Raw genomic sequence first — 24,445 nt, forward strand, 5'->3', positions numbered from 1 at the left:
GATCTGAACCAAACCCAATTTTAACCCGTTTGCCGGGTCTAGTTAAGAGGGTGAAAATTTTCACCAGGCGCACGAGTAATGCCGTAAAGGAGATTTGAAAATTTCTCGAAACTTCAACCGAATTTTTCAGAATTTTCATTTTTCAGGAGGGGTTATCATCTCTTAAAGTCTTAAACAAATAGTCAGACTCAATTTTTGACTCTGGCAGAAGGAAAAAAATTTGAAAATTTATATCCATCATATTGCTTTCCATACCGAAAGGGTTATTATCTCTTAAACAAGTAGTCAGACTCGATTTCTGACTCTTACAAAAAGAAAGAACATTCTTTTCTGAAAATTTTTATCCATTGTATTGCTTTCAATATCGAAAGGAGATTGTCCGCCCTATTTGTAGGTGATACTTAAGTATTCAGCCCAAAGATGTGGGGCTTAAGAGTTTAAGCCTAAAATTTTTTTAGTAGGCTATTGATGGGGCATTCCAGATGCGCAAAATGTTAATCAAGCCCAGTACCCAAAGAACAAATCCAAGGCTATTGATAGGCTGCATTTGGTTGTAGAATATTCACTATCTTTATCAAGCCCAATGCAGAACTAATCCAAGTTAGGTAACTAGTACCCAATTGCTAAATAGTGTCCCATTACTTCGAATCATCGACAAATTTAATAAAATTCTTAAACTACCCCCTCTCACCCCGAAACATTTCAATTCAACTATCGTCAAATATTTTAATCAATAAACTGAAATTAACATGTAATATCGAATAACAAACATATGAAGAGCCTTTGTGTAACACCCCACGTTAATTGAAGAGATCCAGTGATAGACTTAAATGACTAATGATTAAAGAGATTGAAAATACTACTCATATATCAACAAAGTATACTTTCTTTTATGGTCATCCATGCAAAAGAACTCCACAGTTAAGCGTGTTTGGCTGGGAGTAGTCTTAGGATGGGTGGCCTCCTGGGAAGGTTCCCGGGATGCGCATGAGTGGGGACAAAATGCGCTATAAAAGACCCGTGTTGATCTGTGGGCTATGTACACAGCCTGGTGAGCTATCATAACTAACCCCTCCCAACCTGGTTTGGGCCGGGTGTTACACTTTGATTTAACCAAGGAAACGAAAAACGTTAAACTAATTAACTTAAAAGGAATCAATTGTTCTGAAATCACAACAAAAAATTACCATGTGAAACCAAACAACGTTAAAATAATCGACATAAAACGTATTGATTTCTATGTACAAATAAAAAAAAAAAAAAAGCCTCCGTGAAATTCCCACGTCCAAACTTAATGTGGAACATACACACATCCAGATCTAAATTTGGACGTTTATGTTCCACGTACTACAACTTGTGATATATCCAGATCCAATTGCGGTTTAGAGACTTTGATGTTTGACTATTATATTCTTCAAAACATTAAAATTATTATCTAGAAAAGTACTTCCAAAACAACTGGAAAAGTATGCCTTCTAGGTTTCACTGGCTAATTTGATAATTTGAAAGAGTCTGAATATATTGTTGTTGCAATAAATGCAGGAGGTTGTAATATGAAAGAAATATGTAATGCATTGCAATGTCTAACAATTTGTCGAGCGTCGAATATGGACCAAATCAAGGTTACTGAAGAAGTAATACTTAGTGTATACAACTCTAATAACTATTCATATAATAATTTTCCTTCAATTGATCTCATCAAAAACAATCCAATTCACACCTTGAATTATTATTATAAATATGATCTCAAATTCAAAGAAAATATAACAATTACATCAAAATACAACCAAAATACATAACTTCCAATATAATACTTCAAAAAGTACAAATATGGAGAAAACCAAGGCAATATTTTTTACAATACTTTGTGTTTTTGTATCTCTTTCATCAGCAATCGTAGATGATTTCTGCGTAGCAGACTACAGTTTTCCGGTCGGACCAGCAGGGTTCCCTTGTAAGAACCCGGCTAATGTAACAGTCGATGACTTTGTATTCTCAGGCTTGGGTGTGTCCGGAAACACATCCAATACCATGTTTAATTCTGCTGTAACACCAGCAATCGATACTAAATTCGCCGGGTTAAACGGCTTAGGCATTTCGATGGCAAGGTTAGACATCGGTGTGGGAGGTGTTATCCCATTGCACACACACCGAGTATCCGAGGTTATTATTGTCATTGATGGCACTATTATTGCCGGGTTCATTGCCTCAGATAACACCGCTTATTTTAAGAAATTGAATAAGGGTGACATGATGATATTTCCTCAAAGTTTGCTTCATTTCCAAGTTAATGTTGGTGAAATTCCTGCACTTGCATTTGTGAGCTTGGCTAGTGCTCATCCTGGTTTCATGTTTACTTCTTCGTCTTTGGGTTCTAATGATCTTCCTACTGAAATTATTGAGAAGATTACATTGTTGGATGCTAAACAAGTTAAGGAGTTGAAAAACATTTTCGGGGGCTCTCCTAATTAGTGATGATTTTGCATGCATCGAAATGTGATCTTGAAAATATTGAAAATATTACCTAAACCGTCTCAATAATTATTTCCTAGTATTGTTGTTAATAGAATTTTTTTATGATATTTTTACTATATCTATTGTACGTGAATAATTGTATTTCCAATAAAAAATTCGAACCCTTGAATAAAATTTCCTTTTAAGAAAATGAATACATGACTGAATATAACCATACGTACTTTAAACCCGATCCATTACCATCGGTCCATCGTTACTCTAACACGTCCAAATTGAAAATCAAAGCGTCTTGCTTGTGACGGGATAGCTGAAAACCTCTCACAAAAAGGGAGAGGGGACAAGGTGGGGGCACCCCCCATGTGCTCCCTCACTCACCCCTTATGGATATTTTCAATATTCAAGTCACTTGTCCTCTCACGAGTATTTGTCACAAAAACACTATTAACATGCCTTTTAATATTATTTATTTATAGATAGATGTAAACCCTTTATGTGATGAGGATATGCTTTTATCCCGTACAATGCACAGATTAATTCATATATTGCTGGTTTGGAGTCCATTGATCGTAACCAAGTTGTTATCTTGAATACTTTTCGTGTTATTTGAAAACTTTTAATTTACTTCCATTTTCACCGCCTTTAAGATCAAAGACTCTCTGTTGGGTTCTCCTAATTGATGATGACATACCCATTTAACTTGTGCCTTCTTAGTTTACTATTTCAGGATTAATAGATCAAATTGCAAGTCTTAATTAATCAAGGTTTGTCAATCGTTTGCTACCCAAGATTTAGAATCGTTTTGTCAACCTATGTAAAGATGAAAGAGTATAATACATGTAATGGTAACAGTCAAGCACACCGTTACTTATCACGGGTAGTAGTGTGTTTGACTGTCACGTTTGACCCGTCACACTTGAAGCAAATCTTGCATTTTGATTATTTCACCTTTTATCAAATGGGTTTTCATGCATCAGATTTCAAACTTGAAATATTGGAAGGGTGGTCATTAAAAAAGAGTTTGTAAATAGTATTTCAAAAGATTTCCTCTTTTATGTTACAACCTTTGTTTGTCTTTTATGAAACTTTGTTTGGTTCTTTCTTCTATTATCAAGAGTTGTCTTCTTGTTAATGTCCTCTCCACTTTGTTTTGAAAAACACAAAGGCTCTTTAAGGATAATTACAAACTCTCTTTTTCTTCTTTATGCTTCTTAGAAAGAAGTCCCTTGAGCACCATCCTTCACTTTGAAAGCAAGACTTTTCTTGAGAAATGAAAGTATTATTGCAAAATCAGTTTTTAAGAACTCAAAGTTGTTCTTTGCAAAAAATCTTCTAAGTCTTCAAGTGTCTCAGTCATTACCACTGTTACTTCATAGTATTGTTGTAACACCCCCTCATACCAAGGGACCTTACCAGGACTACCCCAGCATGAAAGGCTGTTACCATCTCGGTTGCCCGAGGTTAGTATATATCAAAAGCAACAGTCCAAACACATTTATTAAAGTATAAAGAGTTAGCGATTCCATTATCTCAGACCAACTCAAAATAAAAGTACAAGGTCTCAAAACAAATGAAATCTAAGACATCTAAACTCATAACAGCGAAAGCTAGACTTGACGTGATAACTCCCCATGACTGTCCCATAGCTAACATCTGCATTACCTGTCACAATCTGCTCACCATCCCCGAATGGATCACCGCAGGTTTTACAACAACAACACGGGGTCAGTACTACTCAATCAATATAAGACAACAAACAATACAACCAGCTGATCATCCTCCATAGTGTAACCGACTACACACCGAAGTGTGTAGCCACCGCCGCTGATTACCCATCGCAACGGGTAATCCACTCCGCCGATGGGTGACCATGACCCATCCCCACCAAGTCCGGCTCATCAACGAGCGACTAACAATCCCCGTCCCTTAATGTGCACATCCCCTCCCGTGGCGGGTTCCACGGAGGGCGAACTAGGGTGTGAAGCCACTCCCGCAAGTGACTCCACCACAATCACACACAAGCATCACAAATTTTGTCACAACACCACAATCGTCACAACGCAACCACATCACCACCGTCACCACAACACCATACTCCGATGATCAGCAGATAACAACAATTACAATACAATCACACTCTTAAATCAATTAACAAGATCGAGTAGGAAACCCTACCTTTTCGCAATCCGCTATCCGCAATCAATCATATAGTTGCACAACAATTACCACATCGTCACCTACAACAATTATAATCAACACACATATGATGAACAAACCCTAAACCCCCAAATCACAAATTGGGGAAAAACCCTAAAGACAACCTATTAACAGATTACAACGAACTAGAGACTTACCCATTAAATTGAGACAAGAGACGGAAGTGTAGACTTGCGACCGACCAATTAGCCTTGAGAATGGTTAGGGTGATTAGAGAGAGAAGTGAGCGTCGTTTAGTTTTGGTAAAAATGATTCAGAAACCGTAAAAGTATAATTTATAATAATCTCTAATCACCTTAACCAAATCGCGGAATTAAACTTGTCAGACCGGATACTCGGTCGAGTATAATGTATACTCGGCCGAGTACCCTCTACTCGGTCGAGTGTTCCCACACTCGGCCGAGTATTCCTGGGCAGAAGCCAAACAGAATACCAACACACTTTACTCGACCGAGTAGGCCATACTCGGTCGAGTACTAGGCTATAAAATCCGTAGTGTTACAATCTTCCCCCCTTAAAAAGAACTTCGTCCCCGAAGTTCCAACCCAACCTATAAAACATGGGCAAATAACACCAACTCCACAAACCACTCTTCCTTCCACAACATGGCTCACGATATCGTCTCAACTATAGCATAGGCTCCCAATACTGACTCCATAACATTACCCAATAACCACAATATAATGTTGCTAACCTTGTATCACTTCCATAACACTCAATAGCACTCAATCCACAAAAGAAGATCAGCCGTCAAAACGGAATGTTACATTCTACCATCCTTAAAACGAACTTCGTCCTCGAAGTTTACTCAAACACATAAACATCATCTTCCAACTGTCGAAACTATTGGACTCATAATCATCATCATTCAACTGTCAACACTATAAAAAATATTCTCTCACTCCTAAATATCGAACTTCCACAAGCACGGTCATGACCTTTAATAAAATCAACACAAATATCCGTCCTTTATGCTACACCAACACTCTACTTCCAATTATACCACCATATGCACAACCATCAAAATCTCTTTTATCGCATCCTACTCCTCTTAAGATAAATGTTACGTCCTCGTAACTCGCTAATACAAAATCCTAGCTATATATATATATTCTAATTATCCCCATCACCACCGCATGTCAAAGATAACCACTTATAATCTGAACAGTTGCCATGCATATATCTTAGGCTCTCTTACTTAAACAACTCTCATCCTTCAATTCACTCGTCACACCCCCTAACCTATACCTCAAAATCTTTAACTTAACCCAAAACTTCAACTCTTTCACAATACCGCAACATGACACACATCTTTATATAAACTATCTAAAACTCATATCACCAAAAGCATAACTCACACTCCACACTTGTTACGTACACTCACACTAGATCCTCAAGTTCTTTTCTTTCATTTTCGCAAAACTCATACATAACTTAACATGACACCAATTCCCAATATCCTGCACTCACTATCTCAATAAAAGATTATAAACCACCTGTGACTTAACATAACTCAAATCATTACAACACATATTCCACAAATCACTTGCCATGACTATGACTACCGATGCCTCATCTTAAAACAAGATCAAAATTACTATAACAACTTCTCACAACTGTGTCCCATCAACAGAATATCACTATACCATGACAACAACGAAAACATATACAACTCTCTTTCATATCATACTCTACCCTCATTCCCAAACTGAAACTGGTAAGAAACATCAACAAACAAAACAACAGTCTACATGTCTAACCAAAACTCACAAGAAACAACAGCAACAAAACAACAATCTGTGCATAACTGGTCTGTACTTTCGAAACTCAAATCGTAACCACCCCATATATTCCACAACAACTGGTGACGGCATCGCAACATCGCCACAACAACGCCCGCACCGTTGCGCAAAATGCCCGCATAACAACACGAAGTACCATGCCCGGATCACCACCCGAGGCACAACAACCACATCGATAAACATCACAACCACATATAATTCCCATAAACACTGACTCAGTATGACATTTCGAACAAGAAAACTCATTCAAAACCGTTTTACTAGATTATAACACATCATATTATACGGAATAAATTGACAATAATCTCATGAACATCATCCTTACCATTTCACGGGATAAACATGTATCATCAATACACATACAATTTTAACTATTCTTGCCAGATCAATCAAATTATTACCTTTTTAACCTCATTCCATTAGTATCTTTGTACCCAACATAAATTACAAAACATTCATATAACAACTTTATAATTATCACACCATACCACTTCTTGTGAGGTCAGAACCTCACACAAACATTTACACATATCATAGACCCGTAATCACATCCAACTAGTTAATCCTGATCACGTAAGTTACCACTTGACAATGATTATCTCTTATCCAGACTTAACTCAGGTGCCCTTCATAACATATCTTCTCTTACACACAATTATCACCATCCGTGACATTAGCCATATAGCCATATCGTCGTACCCAACTACCACCGAATACCTCACATATATCCATACCTTAAACTCCCTCACAACCAAACATTAATCACCTCCACAAAATCATCCTCATTAGAACAACTAACTTCCCTAAAATAACATCATCCTCAACCACTAGTGACAATACTTATGACACCAACATCCTTCATGTGACTACTCTCTTACCATCACTTTTTAATATAACCATCCGTTTCCTCCCTTTGGTTATCATCCCAAACAACGAACCTCAAATATATCAACAAAAATCATCTCAACACTATTTCCAATTCCTTCCTTAATTGTATCGTCACCCGACTCACCACCAAAATCTCATATCGTGCAAATTCTTTACCCAACTTTTGCTTTCTTTAATTTCTCGAAACTCACGATTATCATGTTGTCCTGGAACTTCTATATAACTGTAAACTCAAATCCTCATGATAGTATCATACATTTCGACGATTCCTTAATTTTATATCACATAACCTCGGTGAACATGTCCCTAGTTTTACTCCCCTTGTTCTTTTCTTTTACCCTCGACAAACTCCCTTAATAATTCAACTCTTCGTTATTTCTATCTAAGTCTCTAGTGCTCCGGTTACCTTCACATTGCTCCAAACTCAAATCCCATTATTTTTATGTCGATATCATCTCATTCTTTCTTACCATGGGTCTTCTATCATTATACTATAACTCCCAATTGTCACTAATCTATCCATAAAATCAACGTTTAATGTTCAAACAATTGAATCTTCCTTTTTACATCACTAGAAAACCAACAATTCCTCTCATTCCGTTAATTGCCCAAAGAATTACTCACTAGGCTCACATCGTGATATTCCAAATTCCCAAATCAACTACTATATACTCATCGCGGCATAACTTGACCTCACTATACACTATTCATTTCCATCTCTCTATAGCGACCCTTTTATCACATATGTCCTTAAGCAACTCAATCCAAACCGTCTCCCTCCATAAGTCCTTACACATCCCGAAATGTCACTATTCGTATCCCTCATCCCAATCTTTCATTCTCATGCTTCTTTACACTTACATCACCCTTGTCCATATACACTTACTTTTATACTACTCAACACACGGCTATATCACTCATCATATCTCACAAAACATGCTCTTTGCCTCAATTAGCTCACATTCTTCCTTTTTCTTTTTCCACTATCTCTCACATGTCTTCCTTATCCAACACATGTCCCTCATCAGCCGTCACTCTCCATGTCATAACTTCCGGTAACTTACGTATCAAGACCGTCTCGCATATAAAATAATGCGTTAAGACTCAAAACATACATATGTATATACCCTACGACTCAAAACAATGTAAAAACATAACCACCGGCTCAAAACAAAAGTAAGAACATAGCCACCGACTCAAAGTGGCCGCCCAATGAGGTACTCGGTCGAGTACATAACATACTAGGTCGAGTACAAGGTACTCGGTCGAGTAACTATATTACTCAGTCGAGTTTTCGACTCCAGAAGCAAACTCAATTGTCGAAGAAGGATTACTCGGTCGATTATTGGGAATACTCGGCCGAGTAGACCTTACTCGGTCGAGTATAAGACTACTCGGCCGAGTTCACGACTCCAGACGCTAAACAGTATTATCACAGAGAGATTACTCGGCCGAATGTGGAACACTCGGTCGAGTATAAAAGACACTCGGCCGAGTAGGGACTACTCGGTCGAGTATCGGTGCAGTTCTCAGCACCGTCCAGTTTTCGTAAAACAGTCATAACTCACTCGTTACTTGGTCATTTTGGACGTGTGACCTATCGTTAGAATCGTAAGAGGACAAGCTATACACTCAACTTGGAATTACAGCAATATCATTTCTAGAACTCGACTTATGACAGTTTTAAGACAACCCTTCCAAAATCGGTTTGTATACAAATCAAAATTTCTTAACAAAACAACTTAAACATGCATAAAGCGAACAATAACAACTCAATACTTCTAAAAACCAGTACATAGGTGAACTTTCATCATACTCACATTAGAATTAAACACGACATTCACATATGTAGACGTATGACCTTAACCACATGCTACGACCAACAACCAAACATTAACATCATCATGATAATGTAGACACATCCTACCTCACATTACGTATACTCCAATTTCACATTTCGTTAGCACAATTACACAAAATTTTCCATCTATATATGACACTTCACACCCCATTTCAAAAGCCTAGCAGTAACCACATAACATGCTTCGATTCATCACACACAACTACGCAATTCCTTTATCATATACCACCATGGTCAAATCCTTTCATTTCATCCAACAACTACACAAGGCTCAAGTTACAAGTATTACACACACATGACTCAAACATACAAAATTTCACCCCATGTGACCGGCTTGAGATCGTAAGGGCCTTAGTGCGACTGGGGACGTCTCCCAAGTCTTTGCGGTAGCTCCAAACAACTCTCCCGGGTTCATTTTATTTAGACTCCCTAAGTTCATTGGGTTCATTTGTTTTAGGTGCCGGAATCGTCGGCTCTGATACCACTTTGTAACACCCCCTCATACCAAGGGACCTTACCAGGACTACCCCAGCATGAAAGGCTGTTACCATCTCGGTTGCCCGAGGTTAGTATATATCAAAAGCAACAGTCCAAACACATTTATTAAAGTATAAAGAGTTAGCGATTCCATTATCTCAGACCAACTCAAAATAAAAGTACAAGGTCTCAAAACAAATGAAATCTAAGACATCTAAACTCATAACAAATGAAAAGCTAGACTTGACGTGATAACTCCCCATGACTGTCCCATAGCTAACATCTGCATTACCTGTCACAATCTGCTCACCATCCCCGAATGGATCACCGCAGGTTTTACAACAACAACACGGGGTCAGTACTACTCAATCAATATAAGACAACAAACAATACAACCAGCTGATCATCCTCCATAGTAACCGACTACACACCGAAGTGTGTAGCCCTGCCAGATTACCCATCGCAACAGGTAATCCACTCCGCCAGTGGGTGACCGCAGCCCATCCCCACCAAGTCCAGCTCATCAACGAGCGACTAACAATCCCTGTCCCTTAATGTGCACATCCCCTCCCGTGGCGGGTTCCACGGAGGGCGAACTAGGGTGTGAAGCCACTCCCGCAAGTGACTCCACCACAATCACACACAGCATCACAGCTGTCACAACACCACAATCGTCACAACGCAACCACATCACCACCGTCACCACAACACCATACTCCGATGATCAGCAGATAACAACAATTACAATACAATCACACTCTTAAATCAATTAACAGTACTGAGTAGGGAAACCCTACCTTTTCGCAATCCGCTATGCTGCAATCAATCATATAGTTGCACAACAATTACCACATCGTCACCTACAACAATTATAATCAACACACATATGATGAACAAACCCTAAACCCCCAAATCACAAATTGGGGAAAAACCCTAAAGACAACCTATTAACAGATTACAACGAACTAGAGACTTACCCATTAAATTGAGACAAGAGACGGAAGTGTAGACTTGCGACCGACCAATTAGCCTTGAGAATGGTTAGGGTGATTAGAGAGAGAAGTGAGCGTCGTTTAGTTTTGGTAAAAATGATTGAAAAAACCGTAAAAGTATAATTTATAATAATCTCTAATCACCTTAACCAAATCGCGGAATTAAACTTGTCAGACCGGATACTCGGTCGAGTATAATGTATACTCGGCCGAGTACCCTCTACTCGGTCGAGTGTTCCCACACTCGGCCGAGTATTCCTGGGCAGAAGCCAAACAGAATACCAACACACTTTACTCGACCGAGTAGGCCATACTCGGTCGAGTACTAGGCTATAAAATCCGTAGTGTTACAATTGTACCCTCTCATCTAGAAACGTTTGTAACAATAAGTTGCCCTTCTCAATTCTTTTTAAGAATCAGTCTAAGGAAACTTGGTTTGTAAACATTCTAGTTAGAGTGTGGAGTTCATGAGACGGAGTAGTCTTAGAACTCGAGTCGCAACCGGAGTAGGTTGTTGGTCCTTTTATTGTAAGTGTATTAAGTGGTCGGAGTAGATAACTCCACTTATTAATAAAAGAAGATTGGACGTAGGCCCTTTAGAGTGTCGGCCGAACCAATTCAAAACCGTTGTGTTGATCTACTTTTGATTTTAATTCCGCTGCAATTGTCTTATTGTTCTTCTCTTACAATTTTGCTAGTAACAGTTCTGAATACTGTCACTTCTGATCTTCAATCTTTCCTTCATAAGCTAAGATCAGCAAGTAACAATCAGAACAACTGTCACTTCCAAACTTCATTCGTCTCCTTGAGCTTTCGTCATACACATTTAATCATTCAATTTAAATGACGTATCCACTTGCTCTTCATATTGTTAATCAACTTATCTTTAAACAATAAAGGTTAAAGTTGAAATTTTAAAATATTATCTAATTCACCCCCTCTCCCTTTTAGGTACTTCGAATCCTAAACTCTTCACTGTCTTCCGACCACCATATTGATGATGAGCAAGGATCCAAGGATCTTCTACATCATCTACACTCCAAAGGAAGTATAAATTAGCTAGTCATTTCTTATCACTTTTATAAATTAATGATACTTACAAAATAATAGGGAGTATCATCTAAAATCTAAAGGTCATTTTTTATATTACAAAATAATATGTTGTAACATGTTCACTTATCCTACTTTTTTTGAATGACTTCTTTTTTTCTCCTAAAATGAAACGAGGAGGCACCTTTTATATTGATCAAAGGCAATATTTAGCAAACACAAATTTTGGGGTGTCTTGCTAATGCGCATGTCATGTGTATGATATCATTGATATGTACCTGCAAGGAAGATTAAAATACTTTAGATTATGTTTATGAGACTAAAATATAAAGTAAATTTAAAATTTAAGGTGTAGAGTATAAAATTTGAAGTTTCTATTGCTATAAGAAGTAAGAACAATTTAGCCCACAAAACTCTATCACAATGAAAGGCACTTTATTAATTGGACCGAAAATGACCCGAAAGTCCGAAACCCGAATTGACCTGAACCGATCCGAACATGACCCGAGCTTTCATGACTCATAAATGTAAGGCTATGTAACTAACCCAACCCGAAAAAGATCCGATCCAAAACCACCCAACCCAAAAATTACCCGATAAAACATAACTCTAATTGAACCGAAAAGACTTAAAATGACACTTTCTTATTCATTGACCCGAAAATTACCCGAGCCGCTTAACCCGAAACATACCCCGACCAACAAACCCAAAACAGACCTAAAACCCAAATGACCCAAATTAACCTGAAATAAATGAGAGATCCAAACTGAACCCAATCGACCCGTTCGCAAGATCTAGTTATGACGGCGAAAAATTTCACCGGACGAACGAGTAATGCCGTAAAGAAAATTTGAAAATTTCTGGAAACTTCAACCGAACGTTTCAGAATTTTCATTTTTAAGCAGGGTTATCATCTCTTAAAGTCTTAACCAAATAATCAGGCTCAATTTTTTCACTATTGCAAAAGGACAAAAATTTGAAAATTTATATCCATCATATTGCCTTTCGTACCAAAGAGTAGGGGTGTTCATTGATCCGGGACCGGACCGGAGCGGACCAAACTCTCTGGACCGAAGACCAAATAAGGGTTAAGAGGTGGACCGGACCATATTAATATTCCTCCGGTCCGGTCTGGACCACAAAAACACGTGGACCGGACCGGATCAAATGGACCAAAGTGGACCAAATATTATTGTCATTAACATGTTTTACCAAATAAAACTAGAACTCGAGAAGTTCGTAATTATCAAAATAAACAACATTATTTTCATACTAGATTTAACTACATAATTACACATCTTATAATACGTGTAAACAAAGTAGAAAATAAAATCAATAATATTACAAATTTTTAAAAAAAATTATTACATAACTTCGGCCCATGGTCCGGTCCGCGGTCCATTCGGGTTGGTCCAGGACCGGACCGAAGACCAAATTAGAGTAAATAGGTCGACCGTGAACCGGACCAAATAAAATTCGGTCCGGTCCGGTCTGGTCTTTGGTCCGGACCACTGAATGAACAGCCCTACCAAAGAGTTATCATCTCTTAAACAAATAGTCAGACTCGATTTCCAACTCTTGCAAAAGGAAATAAAATTCTTTTTTGAAAATTTCTATCCATGGACCATGGTGTTGCCTTCAATATCGAAAGTAGATTGCCCGCCCTATTTGTAAGGGATACTTGAGTATTCAGCCCAAGGATGTGGGGTTTAGAGTTTAAGCCCAAAATTGTTAATAGGCTATTGATAGGCATCAGGGCCTTGCAGATGCACGAAATGTTAATCAAGCCCAATGCCGGAAGAACAAATCCAAGCTATTGATAGGCTACATTGGGTTGTACAATATGCACTATGTTTATCAAGCCCAATGCAGAACTAATCCAAGTTAGCTAACTAGTACCCAATTGCCAAAAATATTTTCGACACATTATTTCAAATCGTCGATAAATTTAATGAAAAAATTAAATTACCCCTCTCACCCCGAAACATTTCAGTACAACTAGCGTCAAATAGTTTAATCGATAAACTGAAACTAACATGTAATATCGAATAATAAACAATTGAAGAGCCTTTGATTTAACCAAGGAAACGAAAAACGTTAAACTAATTGACGTAAAAGGAATCAATCGTTCTAAAATCAAAAGAACAAATTATTATGTGAAACAACGTTAAAATAATCGACGTCAAGCGAATTACTAGTAACTAATCGACATAAAACGTATTGATTTTTATATATACAAATAAAAAAAACTTGTAAAATCCTAAGTCCAAACTTAATGTGGAACATACACATCTAGATCTAGGTTTCGACGTTTATGTTCCACATACTAGAACTTGTGATATATTTACAATAGTTAGGAAATTTCTTAAAAAGACAAAGCAAGAAATTTCTAACTTATACAGAGTACAATGTTAATGTACATGATCATGTTTACATGGAACGTCTTGGTAAAACGCGTTTATCATCCCCTATTTACTAAATGAATAGGCAACCTCATAAATTTCTCCTTTAAAAAGCATCTTTCTAAATAAGGTAACTAATAACACTTATGTATACATTAACTAAGGTAACTAATAATCATAATAATTTATTTCATTAACATATTATCTTTTCATTAAAATTAATCTTTTCATTAAATTATATTTTTTTGACTAAACTCTAATCTATAATCTTTTAATTAAAATATTTTAATAAAAAATATCAAACTATGATTTATTAAATATTTTACTGATTCTATTATTTGAAAATGATTTGACTCATATACTATGTATGAAACAAAATTAAACCGTTTTAATTACTTTCGAGACAAAAAAAATGAGAAAATTTATAAATTGGAATCCTTAACTTTGCATTATAAAAAAGATATTATTTACAAAAATACATTTCAACATGCTACTCAATTCTTTTAATTAATTTTCAGTTTCAACTTTTTATTTCTCAACACAAAATGCAATGATGAGAAAATGAACAACTAATGAGATACCACTATCATATATCTAATTTAATAATAAAAAAAAAATTATAAGCCGTGTATTTAATGCATGGGGTCTAACCTAATTAAGTAATATAAAAATAAAAATTTTATAAATACCGCGCATTTATTGCGCGGGATCTAAACTAGTTATAGATTATTTATACTCGCTCTCACTATCGGAGTCACTAATACTTGTAGACAGGGAGGGACATGAATGTGATTATAGATATTGCCATGAATGAATAACTTTTTTTTTTTAATAGGAATAGAACATTCTCACAGAATGTCTCTCTTTATAATTTGCGATTTAAGAAAGTATGTTTTTAGACCAAAATGAAATACCACTTAAATTCAGTATAGGAGTACACAAATCTAAACAACTACTTCGTAAATTGAAGTGTCGAAACAGTAACTTATAGTCATTATACTTTCTTCATTTCAGTTATTAATTTATCTTTATACATTACAAGGAAAACGCTGGAAGCTGGCGGAAAAACTGACGGAAAAGAACACTTGTCAGATCTCTCGGGAAACTGACGGTTACCTGACGGAATTTCCGTCAGTAACATTTTACTGGCGGAAAATCCCTCAGGACAATCACAGGTAACATGCGCCTAAAATAATTGACTTGGCGCCATAATAATTGAGACTCTCTGACGGAACTGTCGTCAGTAAAGCTAACTACTAACGGAAAATCCGTCAGTATTTTAACATTACTGACAAAATTTCCGCCAGTAGTGTCCTTTGTGTGATGTCAGTGTAATGCCAACTAGCAGTCTGTGTTCTAACAAAATATCCGTCAGGATATTAACATTACTGATGGAATTTCCGTCAGTAGTATCCTTTGTGTGATGCCAGTGTAATGCCAACTGGCAGTCACTTGTTTAACCGTCCTGACGGAACTCCGTCAGTATTCAGTTATTCCTGACGGCATTTCCGTCAGGATCACGCTTTTTTTTGGAAAATCCTGACGGAAATTCCGTCAGGACATTTCTTTACTCAAAATCAAACGAGTCTCCTTCCCTGTCCCTATTTCAATTTTCCCTCAAATCAATTACACTAACCCTAAAAAAACCCGACACCCTACACCACCACCATCACCACCATCAAACTCCTCCACTTTTGCTACCACCGACACGCCGCCGCCGCCACCTTTGATTCAGGTTTGTTTCTTGTTTCCTTTCTCTCTTTTTCTATCTTCTTTTTCATTTTCCTTTTCTATATATAATTTACAACGGTTTTGTTTGCTTTTCAGGCTGCTTACAACGAGGAGATGAGCCAACCACAGCCAGACGGACAGGCTCTCGATGAGTACCGGTCGTACTTCAACGTTGTCAAGGGTTTCAACAAGAAATCAAGACTATTTGGGACCGGAGAGAAGGGGGCTGGAGTGTGGTATGAACCTCTTAATAACAAAATAGCTGCTAGACGATCTACCTTTTACGCCCCTACCAAGGTTACTGAAATTGCCACCCAATTGAACACTCAGCGATCCGCTTGAATAACTTTAGAAGAGCAAGTTTGCCAACTCAGACAGAGGTGACAGCCATGCGAAAGGCTTAGGCTGAGATGCAGTCATCTCAACCACCAAACACATGCTCTTTCCCTGCCCCACATCGTAGATACGACTTTGCAGACGATGGGCATGGGCTTGGAGATAGTACCATTCAGCCTTTAGGTCATTGAGCTTGCCTTAGTTTGTAGGTAGTGGTCTGTTGAGCCTTTAGCTAATTTAGGTTGCCTTAGTTTGTATAAAACTCCAACTTTGCTAAGTTGTAATAAACTAGTAAGACATTGTAAAATTTGAGAAACTTTCTATGTAAATAACTTTGTTTTTCCAATCGCGTTTCATTTTCTTTCAATTTTTGGTTGGCTACTCTTGATTCCCGCACTTGCGGTCCACATGAAAATGGATTCCCGCTTGGCGGTCGACGATGGATTGTATGTTGTGTTCTGCAGGTGGCTTGTATATGCAGATTTGAAACGATGCAAAAATTAGCATCGTGGCTGGGCAGAAACAGCTGTTTCCAGCAGCAGTAAAAAGCACTTCTGACGGAAATTCCGTCAGTATTAAGATCACTACTGACGGATTATCCGTCAGTGAGGTCTGGGAATAGAGAAGGTCTGACGGAAATCCCGTTAGTATTTTGGTCCATACTGACGAATTTTCCGTCAGGAATTTGTAAATTCTGTCAGATTTTCCGTCAGATATAGCAAATTTCAAATTTTTTTAGGCCCACCACTCGACTAATCGACGGTTTTCCGTCGATCGGTCATTCGACAGATTATCCGTCAGAAGCTCGTTCTGATTGTATGACGGATAATCTGTCAGTAAACTAGAACAATGACGGATTTTCCGTTAGGACCATATTTTTAGTTTCCAAACGTAGCAACGCACGGTACTGACGGATTTTCCGTCGGGAATGCAAATTACTGACGGAAAAAGGGCATTCTTGACATAATTTTTTCGTCAGTTTCCTGCGTTTTCCTTGTAGTGATATTGCCTCCTCATAAAATAAAGCAAACTTTAACTATTTACAGGGGAAGAGGGAATAGTAGTGTTAAGGAGAATGTCATGCTTATGGGGTAATCGACGGCTGAGAAATGATCAAAATTTGGGAAGCACTTCGTCTGAACGAAGTTAGTCTTGTGTAAGACGTAATTAGTATAGTTATAAAATGGATCCAATCACAATTATACTCTGTATTAGTTAGTTAAAGTGGTTATTAAAAGATACTCTCTGTGAATTGTTATAATTTAGCTTTTGCACGTTTGTCATATCCATTTCATTTTGTAAATATTTTTACTTATACAAGTGTAAAAATTATAAAACTTAAATGTTTCTCAATGTACGACTCATTAAGACAAATCAAACAAGATCTCTCGTGAGTCGTGACTATATTTTATGTGATGTATTGAAAATTATTTAAAAGATTCTACTCTTTTATGAATTAGAATGTCTTGCTTTTGACCTCTCACAGCCTCTCTCTCACTTGCCCTAACTCCCACCTACTCTCCCACTTGTTTCTTATGAGAGGTCACAAACTTGTGATGGAATAGTGCTGTCATAAATGAGAATTTGTGTTTATGAATAGTGTCCAATAATAACGATTGATCGAAACGGAGGAATTACTGTTTTATGGTAAATTTGTTTAAAATTGTCTTACACAAATATCTATGTTCTGAATAGATGATGCTAAGAGCAATAGCAATAGAAGAACTCTACATAAAATTCTTATCTTACCATGTCACATTTCATTAATTCCAATGTTTAAGAACTTATATTCACAATAGATGACATTTTTATAAAGTTCTTAAATGGAAAATCGTAAATATGTAATTGGTATTCACAATTTTCAAAGTCATGTTTATTGGTTCCCAAATTCCCATGTATAATCAACCAAGTTTTTATTTTAGAACTTTTAATTCTTAAAATTAAGAACAACCTTATAGTTGCAATAGAAGAACTTTTTATTTTGGGTTCTTATTGATAACCCCAAGAATAAGAACCACTATTGCTATTACTCTAAAGTTTGATTCCCGGATATTTTTTTTTTTTTTTGATAAAGTAAGGAAAATAGGTTAATCAAAATTTGATGGTGATGAATCGATGATGCTGAAATTAAAACGAAGCATTTGTACAAGTGAGTGAAATGATGTTCCGTTCCCAATTGCGGTTTAGAGACTTTTATGTTTGACTATTATATTCTTCGAAACATTAAAATTATCTAGAAAAGTACTTCCAAAACAACTGGAAAAGTATGCCTTCTAGGTTTCACTAGCTAATTAGATAATTTGAAAGTCTCTGAATATATTGTTCTTGCAATAAATGAAGGAGGTTGTAATATGAAAGAATATGTAATGGATTGCAATATCTAACAATTTCTGGAGCGTCGAATATGGACCAAATCAAGGTTATAGAAGAAGTAATAACTTTTCCTCCTACAGTCACATTTTTCTACAATTTATCTCATCAAAAACAATCCAATTCACACCTTGAATTATTATTATAAATATGATCTCAAATTCAAAGAAAATATAACAATTACATCAAAATACAACCAAGATACATACATAACTTCCAATATAATAATACTTCAAAATTACAACTATGGAGAAAATCAAGGCAATATTTTTTACAATACTTTGTGTTTTTGTATCACTTTCATCAGCAATCGTAGATGATTTCTGCGTAGCAGACTATAGTTTTCCGGTCGGACCAGCAGGGTTCCCTTGTAAGAACCCGGCTAATGTAACAGTCGATGACTTTGTATTCTCAGGCTTGGGTGTGGCCGGAAACACATCCAATATCATGTTTAATTCTGTTGTAACACCAGCAATCGATACTAAATTCGCCGGGTTAAACGGCTTAGGCATTTCGATGGCAAGGTTAGACATCGGTGTGGGAGGTGTTATCCCATTGCACACACACCGAGTATCCGAGGTTATTATTGTCATTGATGGCACTATTATTGCCGGGTTCATTGCATCGGATAATACCGCTTATTTTAAGACGTTGAATAAGGGCGATATGATGATATTTCCTCAAAGTTTGCTTCATTTCCAAGTTAATGTTGGTGAAACTCCTGCACTTGCATTTGTGAGCTTGGCTAGTGCTCATCCTGGTTTCATGTTTACTTCTTCCTCTTTGGGTTTTAATAATCTTCCTACTGAAATTATTGAGAAGATTACATTGTTGGATGCTCGACAAGTTAAGGAGTTGAAAAACATTTTCGGGGGCTCTAACTAGTCACGATTCTGCATGCATCGAAACGTGATCTTGAAAATATTGGAAATATTACCTTAACCGTCTCAATAATTATTTCCTAGTATAGTTTTTAATAGAATTTTTTTTATGATATCTTTACTATTCCTATTGTACGTGAATAATTGTATTTCCAATAAAAAATTTAGACCCGTGTGCCTTGAATAAAATTTACTTTTTAAAAGAGTGAATACATAACTGAATAAGTGAATATAGCCATACGTACTTCAAACCTGATCCATTACCATCGTCCATCGTTACTCTAACACGTCCAAATTGAAAATATTGGTCCATGCACGAGGTTGGAAAACTTTAAAGTGAAATTAGATGGTAGTATTAGACTATTAGTACAAAGAGTACATGGAAGGTGGGCGCATGCATTGAGCATTGTAACAGAGGTTGACCCCATGCTCAATGTTCAATTTCGCGTGAAAAAGTCAGAACTATACGATAATGGTTTTTTGATGCCTACCTGCATGCATTTATTCCATCAGTCTATCAGTCTATGGGTGTTGCACCTCGTCGAGTTTGATCGAATACCTAATCCTTTGTTAATTTTGTAGCTATCCCATTCAAATTGGTTGTATATCTATAACCCTTTTTCTCATATATGTTAATAAGATAACTAGTTTAGACCCTGTGTAATAAATGCATTATATATAGATTTTTTTTTAATAAATTACTAAAATATAGTGTGATATTTCATTAACTGTTCATATTTCTTATCATTGTATTTTGCTCTGAGAAAAAAAAAGTTGCAGTTGATAATTAATCAAGAGAATTGAGTAATATGCTGAAATGTATTTCAAACAAAATAATTTTTTTATACCAAAAAGCTAATGATTTGAATTTTAATTCCCTTAATTTTTTTGTCACGAAAGTAATAATAACGATTTACAGTTTTGTTTTATACGTAGTATTAGTCAAGTCATTTTCAAATAATAGTATTAATAAAAGATTTATCAATTAGTTTTACACGTAGTTTTGTTTTATACGTATTATTAGTTAAGTCATTTTATTTATATTTTAATTAAGATATTATAGTTTACATTTTAGAAAAAATACTATAATTTGATGAAAAGATTATTTTTTATGAAAAGATAATAATATAATATAATAAAATATAATTATTAGTTTGTTTATTTAGCGAATGTAATAAATTGTACTCCCTCCAAGTTTGATCAATCTTCCCTATTTCTCTTTTGAGCTTATTTTCTTATCTTCCCCTTTCCTTTTTTGGTTATTTTTTATTCATTCTTTATTCATCCTTTCTCCTAAAAAGTCAACAATTTCCCCTACTTTATCCTACTTTATTCATTTTTTATTCATTATTCATTTTTTATTATTTTCTCTCTCAACAACTCATACTACTTTATCCATTTTTTTATTGTTTTCCATATTTTTGGTGCAAAAAGCAAAGGGGAAGATTGATCAAACTTGGAGGGAGTAATTAGTTTTCTAATTTAATAAGATTTTTTTTGGAGGAAAAAGTTGAGAATACACCTATTCTTTTAGTAGATTGGGGGATTAAAGAAAAATGTTGAGAATATTACAGTAGTTATGGTAAATATAATTTTGTACATCAAATTTGTTAGAATTAATCTGAATAAAGACCAATAACTTCATACTAAATTATTCGGTAAATACTAGATGCGGAAGTGTACCTGATTGCATGACGAAAGATTGGGATGAACCGTTTCAAGGGGCGGTCTTTGGGATTAGATCTTCTAGTAGACACACGTACTATAAATGATCTCTTTACTGATGAGATGTGGGATGCGAGGAGATTTAGGTTATTATGTGCTACTAGGGACCATAACCCAGATGACTAATATATAGTCTCCTGAGTCTAATACGCTCACCATGCATTCACAAACCTAATGGGTATCTACACTTAGATAACAAACTTGCTCATACTTTTTAAGACGTAAATGAACCCGTATTTAATACACCGTGATGGATCACTTTATATTTAGGCTTAACTTAACAGATAACGCATAAATACAATTATTACCGAATTAATAATATGTCCACATATATTATTGTATTAGGCCCATTTTTCTTACAAAATTATCACACTATATTTTTAATAATGTTTCTTTAATTAACCTATTAACGTGTGCTCTTAGGAAACACATTTGAAAAACCGTATTTATAGACCAGAATTTTCTTTTTTTATAAAAATAACATTGAATATTTTTAAAACTTTCGAAAAGTGAGAACGTAATAATAATAATAATAATAATAATAATAATAATAATAATAATAATAATAATAATAATAATAATAATAATAATAATAATAATAATAATAATAATAATAATAATAATAATAATAATAGCACTAAACAGAAACTTGTTTTAGGACAGTTGAACCTTCCCCCCAACCATTTACCCCAGTCAAGAGCACTAAACAGAAACTTGTTTTAGGACAGTCTTCTGGTCCCAGCACTGAGGTTTCCATGGTCCCTGTCCAAAATAGTTTTGCGACTTTGAGTGAGGATGAGATTGACCTGGGCAGTCTTGACGATGCCACACTGGGATTAGTTGAAACTGTTGAGCCTCTCCCACCCGACAAACATGAAGATAGCATCATGGAACATTAGAGGCTTCAATGATAGCCTTAAGCACACTGAGGTTAGGAAATTTTTGCACCTTCATAAAGTGGATATTTTTGGCCTTCTCGAAACTCATGTTGAGGATCACAAGGAACTTCCTATTATGAAGACTTTCCCCAAGTATGAGATTATTAGCAACAAGACCCGTGGCAGGATCTGGTTGTTCTATAATCCTGTTACTGTGACCATAAATAATATAATCCTTCATGAGCAGCTCATCCACTGTAATGTCACTTCCAAAGCTACTAACCTTTGTGTTGCCACTACTTTTGTCTACGGTATGAATGACCCCCAGGACAGATTAAGGCTCTGGGACAAACTCATCACCATTTCCTCTTTTGGATCTCCCTGGATGGTTACTGGTGACTTTAATGTTGTGAGGGACTTAAATGAAAGAAAAGGTCCCAACCCACCATCCATTCACGACATCGTGGACTTTAATGCTTGCCTGGTGTGACGATCTGCACACTTGAACCCTTAGATTTATTTATGCTTATGTATTTTCATTTCCCTTGTACATTTGTAGTAAGTATTTTCTTAGTAGTTTTAGAATAGGTTTCCATAAATAGGTATATCGCTATTCTGAACTAAACTTGTAAAATCAATGTTTCCTGCTACCAGGATGTAAATATCAAATTTCCCTCTTTAGGGAGTACTAGTGAATGAAAATCTACTTCCTACCTTGTGCCTTCGTATTGCTTGTTGTTGCTTTGTTGTGAACGACTCTTAGCCTTCACTTTACTAACAAACCGTGTTTGCGGGATCGACACTAGGATCCCGACTCACACCCCGAGACCCGAGAATCGTGTTAGTGGGCGATCCCTCACTAGTACGAAGAGCCTTGTCGCTTACATCTTGCCTTGAGAAGGGGCAAAGGTGCGCGCCACGGTCCGGCAAAAGTAGCGGACCGTGACATTTGGTATCAGAGCCCGGTCTTCAGACGGGTTTCTGCAAGCCGCATTTGTTCATCGAGATCGAGAAAATGGGCGAAAAGATCAAGGACCGAGTGGATGCCTTAGAGGACGCAATCGACGTCAAGCTTCCCAAACTCGAGGACATCGTTATGCGGATGGCTGCGAGCCTCGAGGAGTTGCAAAAGACGGTTTGTGACCTTGAGACGAAGGTGGACGGGATGGATACCCGCATCCAAGCGATCAGTGGTGCGATCCCCGACGATCGGGAGGAAGAGATCAATCATCTGCATCGAAAGGTCGAGATGTTAGAGAACACTTGCGCCACGCTCGTGAAAGCGGTGGCCAATGACGGGAAATTTGTGGGGAGCCATAAGGTGAAGGCACCTCCACCTCGTGCCTACGATGGGGCGCGGGATTCGAAAGCGGTGGATAACTTTATCTTCGATATGGAGCAATACTTCCGAGTAAGTGGGCTCGACGAAGACGCGGAAGTTGTCACGGCAAGCATGTATCTAGTCGACGATGCCAAGATGTGGTGGAGGGCTAGGTACAAGGAAATCGATGCGGGCACGATTACGGTGACATCGTGGGCCGACTTCAAGAGGATCTTGAAGGATCACTTCTACCCCGAGAACACGGAGTTTGTTGCTCGGAAGAAGTTGAAGGAAATCAAGCACACCAAATCAATCCGGGAATATGTGAGGGAATTCTCGGCGTGCATGCTCGAGATTAGCGAAATGTCCGAGGCGGATAGGACATTCGAGTTCATTGACGGGTTGAAGAGGTGGGCACAACAAGAGGTCATGAGGCAGAATCCCAAAACTCTGTCTTCGGCCATATCGGCTGCGGAGCGCCTACTCGACTTTCACGGGGAGCGAGAGGCACCAAGAGTGGTGGCACCACGGGGAATGCAAAAGTGCGTCACGAGTGGGTACAATGGACAAAGGCCACAAAACAGCGCCATTTCCGTTGGGAACAGTCGGGTCCGCTCGCAAGGAAGTCAAGCCCAATCGGCGAGCACTACAAACTCGCCCTCAAGCTCGTCTTCGAAGGCGGGAAACTCTACTGCTTCCACAACGAAGAGACCATTCGCGTGTTTTGTGTGCAAGGGTCCTCACAAGATGGCCGATTGTCCGAACCAAGCGGAGTTCAATGCCATGTTCAAGAAGATGCTGAAAGGGGCTCAAGAACATCTTGATGGGGCGTTGGCCATCTATCACCAAGAGTGTAACGAAGACTCGAGTGATGATGAAGACCAACCACAGATGGGCTCACTCCAACGGATCAGCGCGATGGGGAAATACGAAGATTCCTCCGCCAAGAAATCCAACGGGCTCATGTACGTGGACATGATGGTGAATGGGAAGCACGCACGAGCTTTGATCGACTCGGGTGCCTCCCACAACTTTGTTACGA

The 24,445-nt window shown here is 37.3% G+C and overlaps 2 protein-coding genes across 2 annotated transcripts; both read left to right on the forward strand.

The window, feature by feature from the left end:
- Positions 1-1,830: 1,830 nt before the first annotated feature.
- LOC141587506 (auxin-binding protein ABP19a-like) lies at positions 1,831-2,507 on the forward strand. Its single transcript, XM_074408988.1, has one exon. The coding sequence runs from the start codon at positions 1,831-1,833 to the stop codon at positions 2,470-2,472; it is 642 nt and encodes a 213-aa protein (XP_074265089.1). The 3' UTR covers positions 2,473-2,507.
- Positions 2,508-18,707: 16,200 nt separating this feature from the next.
- On the forward strand, positions 18,708-19,536 carry LOC141658574 (auxin-binding protein ABP19a-like). The gene has a single exon (XM_074465500.1). It carries the CDS (start codon positions 18,845-18,847, stop codon positions 19,481-19,483), a length of 639 nt encoding a protein of 212 aa, XP_074321601.1. The 5' UTR covers positions 18,708-18,844; the 3' UTR covers positions 19,484-19,536.
- The last annotated feature ends 4,909 nt before the right edge of the window (positions 19,537-24,445 follow it).

The sequence above is a fragment of the Silene latifolia genome, chromosome 6 (assembly GCF_048544455.1).
Source record: "Silene latifolia isolate original U9 population chromosome 6, ASM4854445v1, whole genome shotgun sequence".
NCBI lineage: Eukaryota > Viridiplantae > Streptophyta > Magnoliopsida > Caryophyllales > Caryophyllaceae > Silene > Silene latifolia.

Bases quoted from the DNA above. Each gene is read 5' to 3' on its own strand.
- LOC141587506 (XM_074408988.1), top strand. From the start codon at position 1,831: ATGGAGAAAACCAAGGCAATATTTTTTACAATACTTTGTGTTTTTGTA.
- LOC141658574 (XM_074465500.1), top strand. From the start codon at position 18,845: ATGGAGAAAATCAAGGCAATATTTTTTACAATACTTTGTGTTTTTGTA.